The 12,891-nt window shown below is 43.2% G+C and overlaps 1 protein-coding gene across 2 annotated transcripts in view; it reads right to left on the bottom strand.

Annotated features, from left to right (window-relative positions):
- Positions 1 to 11,985, bottom strand: part of LOC102239079 (zinc finger protein 564-like) — a 21,678-nt gene extending 9,693 nt beyond the window's left edge. For both annotated transcript variants that reach the window (XM_014533310.1, XM_014533309.1), the window contains exon 1: positions 11,852 to 11,985. In XM_014533310.1, coding sequence (XP_014388796.1) covers positions 11,852 to 11,854 — 3 coding nt within the window. In that variant the 5' untranslated portion in view covers positions 11,855 to 11,985. The remainder of the gene's footprint in view (positions 1 to 11,851) is intronic.
- Positions 11,986 to 12,891: the final 906 nt, after the last annotated feature.

A 12,891-nucleotide genomic window follows, 5' to 3' on the forward strand; every position in this document is an offset into this window, starting at 1 on the left:
TCTTACCATTTGCAACAGCATGGATGGAACTGGAGAGCATTATGCTAAGTGAAATAAGCCAGTCAATGAAAGAAAAATACCACATGATCTCACTCATTTATGGATAATAAAGACCATTATAAACTGATGAACAAAAATAGATACAGAGGCAGAGCAGCATCGAACAGACTGTCAAACTACAGAGGGAAGACCTGGTAGGGTAGGAGGGTTGCGGGGGGAGGGGTAAGAGATCAACCAAAGGACTTGTATGCATGCATATAAGCATAACCAATGGACACAAGACATTGGGGATTAGGGGAGGCCGGGGGAAGGTCAAGGGGTAAAAAAAAAAAGGAGATATATGTACTACTCTTTGTAATATTTTAAGCAATAAAACAAAATTTTAAAAAAATACCAAAAATGCATGCAAAAGTGTATTGTTTTCAAATTAGACAAAAATCAAAGAAAAAGAGAACATATTGAAAGAGGCCAGAGGGTAAAATACACCTTAGGTAAAGAAAAACAAAGATAAATTAAATTCAACTTGTTTTCAGAAACTATGCAAGAAAGACCAGATTGTAGTAAAATATCAAACATTTTTAAATAAAAAAATAACATCTGTAGAATTTTGTATCAAGGAAAATAATCTTTCATAAAAAAATAAATAAGGACTTTCTAAGACAAAAATTGAGGGAAATTGCCCTAGCCAGTTTGGCTCAGTGGATAGAGTGTCAGCCTGAAGACAAGGGTCCTGGGTTTGATTCCGGTAAAGCGCACGTACCTAAGTTGCCAGCTCCTCCCCAGCCCAGGCCCTGGTCGGGGTTCGTGCAGTAGGCAACCAATTGATGTGTTTCTCTCACGTCGATATTTCTCTCTGTATTTCCCTCTTTCTTCCACTCTCTCTAAAAAATCAATGGAAAACATCCTAGGGTGAGGATTAAAAAACACAAAAATTGAGGGAATTTGTCATTAGTACAGCTACTTTAAATTAAATGTTCAAAAGTTCATCAGAAAGAATATAAGTAATGAAGATGTAGGGTTAGAAAAGGAAGAAATTAAGGTAATTTTTTTCTTGTCATATAACACATGATGCTTTGTTTAAAAAATATTAGCAATAATGTGTTTGGTATTATAAGCTTATGGGTAATGAAAATAAATGACAATGTGACAAGGGACACTGATGGGAGAACTGGGAATACTGTGGTAGGAGATACTTGCACAAGCAGTGAAGTGGTACAGTGTGATTCGACAGATATAGGTTAGTTGCAAATATGTACTCAAAGCTCAAGGGAAACCACTAAAAGAGTACCTTTTTTTTAACTGTGTGACTGATATGCTGAGAGAGGGTAAAAAAAAAAAACAATTAAGTAAAATCCTCAGTTAAAGCCAACGATGGTAGAAAAATGTTGAAAACAAAAGGTAACAAAGAACAAAAGCAACAAATAGAAAACAGTAAACGATCTGGTAAATATTAATCCAAATGCACCAGTAGCCACTTTTAATCATCAATGGTCTCAATACAATGGAACAATACAGAAATATCAGATTTTAAACCACATTGTCATGTTGTCCCTAAGAAACACACTTTAAATATGAAGACACAGATGGATGAAAGGTAAAGGAAGAGAGAAAATGCCAACAGAAATCAATGGACAGATATATGAATTATAGATAATAAAGATTTCAAACCAAGGAAAATTCAGAGATAAAGAGGAACATTACATAATGTCTCCAAGAGGGCATAGCAATCTTTTAGGTTTGTATGCATAACAACACAAGTCAAACTACATACATAAGGTAAGAGCTGATAGAATGTGGAGAAATACATGAGTCCACAACTGTGGCTGGAGCATTCAACAACCCCTTATCATCCTATATAATAAAGAGCTAATATGCAAACTGTCATCATGCCCTCACGCCATCACGCCTTAATGGCTCAGACACTCAACACTGGGGAGAGAGGTATGGGGACCAGCCAGGCACAAATGAGCTCAAGAGAGAGGAATGGGGACCAGCCAGGCTGCGACCCCGGAGAGGGACAAGCCGCCTGCCCCGCCTGGGTGCCAGCAGCTGCACCTTCTCCTGCAGCCCGGGAGAGGGACAAGCCGCCCGCCCTGTGGTCCCGGGCCCGAGTGTCAGAGGCTGCATCTGCACCTGCGGCCCAGGAGAGGGACAAGCCACCTGCCCTCTGGTCCCAGGCACCAGTGCCTGCGGCTGCAGCCCAGGAGAGGGACAAGCTGCCCGCCCCATGGTCCCGAGTGCCAGAGGCTGCATCTGCACCTGTGGCCCAGGAGAGGGACAAGCCACCCGCCCTGTGGTCCCGGGCGCCAGTGCCTGCGGCTCCAGCCCAGGAGAGGGACAAGCCACCCTCCCCGTGGTCCCAAGCACCAGCGGCTGTGTCTGCACCTGTGGCCTGGGAGAGGGACAAGCTGCCCGCCCTGTAGTCCCCTGCGGCTGCGGCTGGTCCGGGCGAAGTCGGCCAGGGTCCTGGGTGCCTGCAGCCAGCCAAAGGGGGGGATCAGTCCAGTAGGGGAGCAGTTAGGGGCGATCAGGCAGGCAGAGGTGGTTAGTGGTGATCAAGCAGGCAGGCAGAGGGGTTAGGGGCGATCAGGCAGGCATGCAGGCAAGCAGTTAGGAGCCAGCGGTCCCGGATTGCGAGAGGCAGTCGGACATCCCCCGAGGGGTCCCGGATTGGAGAGGGTGCAGGCCGGGCTGAGGGACCCCCCCTCCCCATGCACGAATTTCGTGCACCAGACTTCTAGTTAATTATAAATTCCAGTAGGGAGAAAATCAGGAAGGACAGAGTGGAACAGAGCAGCACTATGAAATAACTGGATTTAGTTTTAACCTATGGAATACTTCATGCAACAACAGCAGAATACACATTCACCAAGACAGAAAACATCCTGAGACATAGAGCATACCTTAAACATTTCAAAGAACTAAAATCATACAAAATATGCTTAGACCACAGTAATTAGTGTAGAAATCTATAATAGAAAGATAGTTAGAAAATCCCCAATACATGGAGATTCAACAACACACTTCTAAATAATAAACAAGATCAAAAGAGAAGTCAAGAAAATTTATAATTATTTTTAATTTTAATTAAATTTTTAAAATTTTATTTTAGAGAAAGGAAGGGAGGGACAGAAGGAGGTAAAGAGAGAGAGAGAGAAACATCAATTGGGTGGGGGATGGGGGGCATTGAGGGGGTAAGGACACATATGTAATACCTTAATCAATAAACAAAATAAATTAAAAATAAAATGGTTAAAAAGACCAAAAAAAAACATCAATTGGGGCATAGGTAAACATCTATACTCACAGCCTCCAACAACCACATCAAAATTATAAATAAATACAGAATAATCATCATTCAGAACCACCTAAAAGCTGGCTGAATGGAAATCCTACAACTAGAGAAGTAAAGAAGAAAACACATTGAGACTGGTGGGGGGGGGGCGGGGGGGAGGCACAGAATCAGCTGGTGTGCTGTTTTTTATAATCAGGAGGGAGATAGTCTCTGCAGAGGCCACCTGTGAGGAGCAAGGGGTCCCAGCCCCACACCAGACCCCCAGCCCAGAGTTCCAGAACTGAAGAGAAGTCCTTGTAACTGTGAACTGTAAAAACCAGCCGGCATTGTGGCTGAGTGACACAGAGGCTGCTGGAGACCCAGGTGTTCCATTTAAAGGGCTAGCGCATGAACTTATTACTCAGACTCCCAGCACCAGGTGGCTTTGGGGGACCCAGATACATACGTGGAGAAACTAGATTGTCTGGCCTGGGGGCAGCTTTATCCCAGACAGGGGTGATTGCAAGGATCATTGTTCCTGTGCTGGAACTTCCCCTGTCGCAGGGCTGACTGGTAGCCATATTTGAGTCTCCATCAGCATGGAGCGCATGAACTTATTACTCAGACTCCCAGCACCAGGTGGCTTTGGGGGACCCAGATACATACGTGGAGAAACTAGATTGTCTGGCCTGGGGGCAGCTTTATCCCAGACAGGGGTGATTGCAAGGATCATTGTTCCTGTGCTGGAACTTCCCCTGTCGCAGGGCTGACTGGTAGCCATATTTGAGTCTCCATCAGCATGGAGAACACTGTTTGCTCCACCCTGGGGATTCCTTGAGACCCCACCCCATCCAACTTGCAGCTCCACCCAAGCTGTTTGCAGCACCTGTTCCATATGAATGGCCTGTCCTGCCTCAGGCTTCAGATGTTACTAAAATCTCTCAAACAAGATACACCTGGTGACAGCATGCCCCAAACCTATTAATAAAAGGCCCAAGACCAAGCACTAGCACCAGCCTGCCTTGCTTCACAGCTGGACCTCGTCTGGACACCTCCAAGCCCAGTACAAATAGCAAGTAGCAGCCATCTATAGATCCCACTGTATCTCCTGCCAGGTGGCCCCAGGTGGTGGCTGACTTTGCACTTCCCTGGAGGCCCTAGAGCCACTGCACCTGGTGGACAGCTTCAAACCATAGCAGATAACAACTCTACACATGCACAAGCAACCTACTCAAGAGGCAAACTCAATAAGTAACAAAACCCCAATGAAGCAAGTCCTGCTCCATAGAGGTGTTTCCTCCCACTGTAGTTGCAGCTGGTCCTCACAGCCTGGAAGTCAACTCCTCCCAGTGACTCCAACAGCAATGAAGGCTCAACTACAAGACTATGCACACAGCCCACACAGGGGCACACCTAGAATGTTCAGCTCAGGTGAGTGGGGTGTCTGAGCCACTGGGCCCTACAGGACACCTAATATACAAGGCCACTCTACCAATTCCTAGGAGACATAGCAGTTCTACCTAATACACAGAAAGAAAGAGATGCAGCCAAAATTTGGAGACAAAGAAATATGTCACAAATGAAAGAAATGGAAACAAGCAAACTACTGGATACAGAGTTCAAAACCATCGTTATAAGGTTACTCACGGATCTTCATGAGACTTTCAAGGATCTTAGTGAGAATGCCAAAGACATAAAAAATGACCAGTCAGAAATTAAGCATACACTAACTGGATACCAAGACACACCATAATTAAAATATCAAGGGTTAAGACAAAGAAAGAATCTTAAAAGCAGCAAGAGAAAAGCAGTTAGTTACCTACAAGAGAGTGCCCACAAGACTGTCAGCTGATTTCTCAACAGAAACTTGCAGGCCAGAAGGGAGTGGCAAGAAATATTCAAAGAAAACACCCAATCAGAAGAGAAAAAAAAAGAATCCAAAAATATGAAGATAGTGTAAGGAGCCTCTGGGACAACTTCAAGCATACCAACATTTGCATTATGGGGCGCCAGAAGAAGAGAGAGCGCAAGATATTAAAAACCTATCTGAAGAAATAATGACAGAACACTTCCCCTACCTGTGAAAGAAATAGACTTACAAGTCCAGAAAGTGCAGAGAGTTCCAAACAAGAGGAACCCAAAGAAGCCGATACCAAGACACACCATAATTAAAATATCAAGGGTTAAGACAAAGAAAGAATCTTAAAAGCAGCAAGAGAAAAGCAGTGAGTTACCTACAAGAGAGTGCCCACAAGACTGTCAGCTGATTTCTCAACAGAAACTTGCAGGCCAGAAGGGAGTGGCAAGAAATATTCAAAGAGGTGAATAGTAAGGACCTACAACCAAAGTTACTCGGCCCAGCAAAGCTCTCATTTAGAATTCAGGGTCAGATAAATAGCTTTACAAACAAGAAAAAGCTAAAGGAGTTCATCACCATCAAACCAGTATTACATGAAATGTTGAAAGGTATTCTTTAAGAAGAGGAGGAAGTGGAAGAGGAAGAATAAGAGATAAAAATATGAACAATAAAATGGCAACAAATACGTATCTATCAACAAATCTAAAAATCAAAATAAATGAACAAGAAATCTAATGAACAAAATAAACTGTTGAATAAAATAGAATCGGAGGCATGGAAATGGAACAAACTGATGATTCTTGGAGGGAAGGGGGGTTAGGGGGGAAGAGATTAAATAAAGATATTATATGCATATAAAAGGGGGACATCTGTAATACTCTCAACAATAAAGATTTTGGGGGGAAAAAAACATTAATTGGTTCCTCCAGCACACACCCCAACTGGAGATCAAACCCAAAACGTGGGTGTGTGTACTGACCGGGAATCGGACCTGCTGCCTTTTGGTGTATGGATGATGCTCCAACGGAGCCACACCAGCCAGGCAATTAAAAATTATTTTTAACTAAGTAAAATAAAAACACAACCTATACAATTTTGTGAGATACAGCAAAAGTGGTGCTTACAGTGAAATTTATGCAATTGAACAAATATATTAAAAACTGAAAGATCTGTAACCAATACTGTAAGCATCTACTTCAGGAAACAATTAAAAAAATGAGCTAATTAGACCCAATGTAAGCAGAATAAAAGAATATGTGAAAAAGTAATGGAGAAAAAAAAATTTAAAGCTGCTTCTTTGATGAGATTAGTAAAATTGATAAACATGTAGACTAGATAACTAAGAAAAGTGGGAAGACAGAAATTATTAATGTCAGAAAGTAAAGAAGGGGAAACTAAAAATTTTTTTAAAAAAGGATTTGAGCCCTAGCTGGTTTGGCTCAGTGGATAGAGCATTAGCCTGCGACTGAGGGTCCTGGGTTTGATTCCAGTTATGGGCACATGCTCGACCCCCATTGGGAGGCATGCAAGAAACAGTTGATCAGTGATTCTCATCGTTGATGTTTCTATCTCTCTCTTCCTCACCCTTTCCGAAGTCAATAAAAATATATTTTTTAAAGGATTTGATAAAATTGAATATTTGCTTATGATAACCAACTAGCAACAGAAGGAAACTTCCACTTTTTGAGATAGAACATATTCAAAACCTGTAGCTAAATTAATCACATTTCTTCCTTATGACATGATTGTCTATGTGAAACACCAGAAAGAGCCAACAACAACAGAGAGAACTCCTGGAATTAATAAAAGAGTAACCCACACAAATATACTCAACTGATCTTTGACAAAACAGGCAAGACAATTCAATGGGGAAAAAAAGTATTTTAACAAATAATGCTGGAAATCATGAGTATCTACATATAAATGCACATACAGAAAATGAATGTAGACACAGGCCTTACACCTTTAACAAAAATTCATTCAAAACACATCACAGATCTATATGTAAAATGCAAAGGTAATAAACTTCTACAAGATAACACAAGAAAATCTAGGTACAAATAAATCAACAACGTGGTGTCACTCACTGCACTCTTATTAAATGGCTCAAATTCTAAATACTCAAACACCATATACTGGTGGAGATGTAAAGCTGGAAATAATCCTAATTCATTGCTGGTGGGAATGGAATTGGACATGTCTACAGTGGAGACAGGAACTTTCTTTTAAATACTTTTAAAATATTACAATTTCTTGTAATACTTGTACTACAATTAGTAAGATCCAGCAATCACACTCCTTGTTATAGACCTAACCAACTGAAACCTAATGTTCACACAAAAACCTGTACGTATTTGTAGACACTTTGTTCATGATTGGCAGAAGTTAGAGTTCAGCAAGATGTCCATGCAATGAAATGGGGTATTAAGCCATGAAAACACACGGAAAAACTCAAAAGTACTTTGCTAAGTGAAAAAAGCCAATCTCACAAGGCTACACACTGTATAAATTCTAAGTATATGACAATCAGGGATACACACACAAAAACATGAGCCAATAAAAAGGCCTCTGGGTTTAAAGGATTTAGGGGTTGAAGGAAGAAATGATCGAATAGGTGGAACACAGATTTCTGGTAAATAAAACTACAGTATATGATATAAAAATTATGAACACACATTACTTTACATTTGCTCAAAACCATAGATCCCATAACAACAAGAGCTAATGGTAATGTAAACTATGCATTTTAATGCATGAATATTGAATAAGCAATTATAACAACTGTACCACAGTAATTCAACATGGGAAAAATAGTGCAAACTCTATGGTTGCACAGGGCTGATGTGGGAACTCTCTGTACTCTGATCAATTTTTCAGTAAACCTAAAACAGCTTTAAAAAACTGCCCTAACCGGTTTGGCTCAATGGACAGAGCGTCGGCCTGCGGACTCAAGGGTCCCGGGTTCGATTCCGGTCAAGGGCATGTACCTTGGTTGCGGGCACATACCCAGTGGGGGGTGTGCAGGAGGCAGCTGATCGATGTTTCTCCCTCATCGATGTTTCTAACTCTCTATCCCTCTCCCTTCCTCTCTGCAAAAAATCAATAAAATATATTTTAAAAAATAAAATAAAAAATAAAAAACTGATGTTCTAGTATATCAAAAACTAAGAAAAGATGAAGACAGACTCATTACAATTCATCCCTGATAATTACCTGTTAACACTAACTTAAAATTTTTCCACCTTCCCATGCATCATTTATTTTAAATAGAGAAATTTATACATACCACATTTACCTATGATCAATTATTATTATTAACAAAATACTGCTTTTTAAATTTAACTTAATATTTTCAATATAACAAACCACTCCAAGATTTAAACACTAAATTATATAAGAATGCAGAACATAAAAATGTATAAATCCCTTTCCAACTAAAAGGACAAAATGCATGACAGTTTTCTCTATATCTATCTATATCTATATCTATATCTATATCTATATCTATATCTATATAATAAAAGCCTAAGTGACCGTTATAGCAGAACAACCAGAACGACCGGTTGCTATGATGCACACTGACCACCAGGGGGCAGACACTCAATGCAGGAGCTGCTCCCTGATGGTCAGTGCGCTCTCACAGGGGGAGCACCGCTCAGCCAGAAGCCGGGCTCACGGCTGGCAAGTGCATTGGTGGTGGCAGGAGCTTCTCCCACCTCTGCAGCAGCGCTAAGGAGCAGTGAGCCCAGTGGAAGGAGCAGCAAGCAGGTGGGCAATAAGTAGTGAAGTTTCCCGGACTGCGAGAGGGATGTCCGCCTGCCAGCTTAGACCTGCTCCTTACCAGGCCTAAGCCGGCAGGCGGACATCCCCTGAGGGGTACTGGACTGCGAGAGGGCACAGGTCGGGCTGAGGGACGCCCCCACCCCCCACCCCCACTTCGTGCACGGGGCCTCTAGTTTCATAATAAGGATATATGAAAGAAACGAGTCAATATAATACATTAGGGGTTTGCAATTAAGCTCTGAAATGTACTATAAGTTTCAAGTATTTACATAGGCTTACACATACTTTGATGTGTTTCTCAAATATATGAAAATTGAAATTATTTTCTTTTTCCTTCACATCTATTAAAACAGCAGTTAACTTGCCTTACGAATAGTATAGCCTTTTACATGTCAAAGTACTTTAGGGAAAGGCACATACGAAACTGACCTAAATTTGGAAAAAGCACCTGAGAACTTAAAATCATTCATCTGACATCTTTAGGTTCTCTGGCCTGAGTGGAGACAAAATTCAACTTGGTTCCACAATTACCTTGCATTACCTGGTATCTCTCAATCAACTTAAATATTAAAAGCCCAAGTGTTAATGGAAACTAGAGGCAAAGGGCTGCAATATTCATTTGAGAGAAAAATCCAACAAGAGAAAAAACAAATTATGGAATCAAGACAATTCAAAAGGAAACCCACATTCAGTAAGGTGAACATAACTGCAAACAAACATGGGGTCTAGACACCTCTGACTGAGACAGGACCCCTGGAGTGGGTCAGGCCCTAAGCATGGATGGGAGGGACACCTGAGCAGACCCAGAATTGAACTCTGGGAGCTCCACACATCCTCTTCCCTCTCCTGTAAGCATGGAGGCACTTCCTCCCCAGGCTTCCATTCTCACACTGAGGAAACTCTCAGCCAGATTCAGTTTAAGTTCTGACCAAATGCACCCCCGATTCATAAACCCTCTGTCTAGAACAGTGATGGCGAACCTATGACACCTCTGACACGCGAACTCATTTTTTTGGTTGATTTTTCTTTGTTAAATGGCATTTCAATATATAAAATAAATATCAAAAATATAAGTCTTTGTTTTACTATGGTTGCAAATATAAAAAATTTCTATATGTGACACGGCACCAGAGTTAAGTTAGGGTTTTTCAAAATGCTGACACGCCGAGCTCAAAAGGTTCGCCATCACTGGTCTAGAAGTTGGAACCCCAACTTCTACATAGACTTTCTCAATATGCATAAATTAGACTTGAGGTCAACTGCACTGTGAATGGAAAGCTCATACGTAAAATCTAAAAATGGCCTGGCCTTAGAGACCACAAGCGCACCTCAGAAAGGGTAGCCCCACTCCCAACTCCATTATACGCACCCATCCCCCACTTTCTAGGGCTGTAACTTCTCAGTGTAAAGGTTCCTAAATGACACACACCCAGAGTTTGAATGATCCAGCAAAATCACTTAAATACAGCATTTATATGGAAAGAACAGAAGAAAATTGTAAGGGTCTTTTCCTAGTTCAACTAAAAAAACCCAAATGTCTATTCCTTTCAGAAAAAGATGTCAGTTACTTACATTTCTAGAAAAAGAAACTGGTTTGTAAGTAACTAATCATACTGGAACACATCTGCTCTGCAAGTCTAAACCGCGCAATTTGATTGGAAAACCCACAAAAGTAAAAACCAGACCTCACACACTTACTGCACATGCTCAGCAGAAGAAAGAGTGAAAGAGACAAAAATAAAATGTAATCACAGAATTTTTTTTTCTAAAATTCACCCATTTCTTTTTGCACTTTTGGAAGTATTTTATGGTCTTTTAAGTCATTTTCAAGGTGAGAAATCCAGGGAGGGTTCCTGGATTGCTGACAGGAGAGCTCACCCAGGAAAATTTCCAAACAGCAAACTCCACCCAAGGGAATTCCCAAAGGAAAGATCCAGGGGAGAGGCCCAGGATTTCACAGAAAGAAGTTCCAGGTGGCTATTCTTGCCTTTCCTCTCATAAAATAGCCACACTCAAAAAAAAACACACACACAAAAAAAAAACCACAACACAATGATTCTGTGGAAATCATTGTGTCTGTTTGAAATGCATCACAGAGGACAAATAGTTGATAACGATGCGGGGACTAGAGGAGAGAAAGTTGGCTCCGGAATTCGAGGAGGGAACTGGAAATTTGGGAACTTGTTGCCAGTCCCAGAAAGAGACAGGCTAGGAGCACGGAGTCCTGGATCTGAGACTCTGCTTCCCACACATTTGGAAAACTCGGGAGAAAACTTGTCCCCTTGGGGGAAGAGGAAAGACTGGGGACCCCCCGCGCACCACCACCACCACCACAGGTGCTTCCTCGCACAAACCCTGCAGACCGAGTAGGAGGAAAGACTGGGGATCCCCTCCCCGCCCCCCAGACCACAGGTGCTTCCTCGCACAAACCCTGCAGACCGAGTCACGACTGTCTCCTGATGACTCCCCATGGTCCCTGCACCATCTAGGGTGAAAGGGTGCTGCGGGCGCAGAGCCGCCCAGACAGATTCCTGGACCGAAGTCACCGCTGGCAGTGACCGAATAGGACGCCCGGGGGACCGGCAGCCGCCCCAGGGCCCACGTTACGAACCACGGGGGACCGAGGTCCGAGCGGCCTTGATGACTCCCCATGGTCCCTGCACCAGGGGGAAAGGGTGCTGCGGACGCAGAGCCGCCCAGACAGATTCCTGGACCGATGTCACCGCTGGCAGTGACGGAACAGCGCCCGGGGGACCGGCAGCCGCCCCAGGCCCCACGTTACGAACCACGGGGGACCGAGGTCCGAGCGGCGCCCCTAAGGGACTGGATTCCGCAGACTCCCCAGGTGAAGCGGGAAAGTCCGGTCCCGAAATCGCCGCTGCCAACAAGACCCCCGCGCCCCGCCGCCGCGTCTCCGCACCCGCGCGCACACTCACCATCTCTAGGTGCCCTGGGTCTCCCCGAGTCCGGCCTACGCCTGCCACCTCCGGTGCAGATCACGGGGACAGAGGTTGCCGCACACCCACCAAACACTTCCGCAGGTGAGCTACCGAGGCCCTCAGCACACCTGAGGATACTAGGAGGTCCACGACTTCCGGGTGCGTTGCCCCACCCACCTGCCCCAGCGACGCCCCTGATTGGACAGTTCTCATGGCTGCGCCCCCACGTTCCTGAGTGACAGCTGGGGGCAAATACAGGCTTCTGGGAAACACGTTCCCCTGTTGGGCACACAGTGCTTTTAAATAAATTCAACTTTTTCCTGGCCTGGGACTTCCTAAGTTGTGGTCACCCAGCTCTTTGTGAACTCGAGGGCCCCTGTTGCAGGCCGAGCAGAACAGACAAGAGGGTCGGGCCAGGTCTTATTGGAACAAAGTGTCTTAAGTCCTCTAGGGGTCAAGGGCTTGGAGTGAGGCTGTGAGGCCACTCGTGGAACTGTTGTGACCTTTGTTTAGAAACACAGACACTCAAAAGTCAGGCACTATCTTTAAAAGAGTCTGGATTAATTTTATTTCTTTTTCATAATTTTTTATTTACTTATTTATGTTTTTTATTTAAATCCCCCCCCCCCTTTTTATTGAAGTTATTGGAGTGACACTGGTTAACAAAATTATACAGGTCTCACGTGCACATTTTAACCTTTGATCCTTTCAATCATTGAGCTTCCACCGATCCCTTCCCCAACCCCACTCCATTGGTCCTTAAGAGAAAGAATCCCAGAGCATTTGCCTCTGATGAGAAGTTCAAACCCCTCCTCCCCATCCCCAGCCTGGGAACAAAGACTCTTCTCAGTCTAACTACAGGGTGTCAGGTGTGTTCATTATACTCTTGAGTGTACATTTTTACACTGGAAGGAAATTTTATTCAGATCAGCTTTTGCTTTATAGTTTAATTAAATTTGTCTTAAATTTATACTTGAAATACAAATGACCATAATATCCCTAATTGTAACAGGGAATAAAAACTTTATACTACTCTG

The sequence above is a fragment of the Myotis brandtii genome, unplaced genomic scaffold (genome assembly GCF_000412655.1).
Source record: "Myotis brandtii unplaced genomic scaffold, ASM41265v1 scaffold964, whole genome shotgun sequence".
NCBI classification, from domain to species: Eukaryota; Metazoa; Chordata; class Mammalia; order Chiroptera; family Vespertilionidae; genus Myotis; species Myotis brandtii.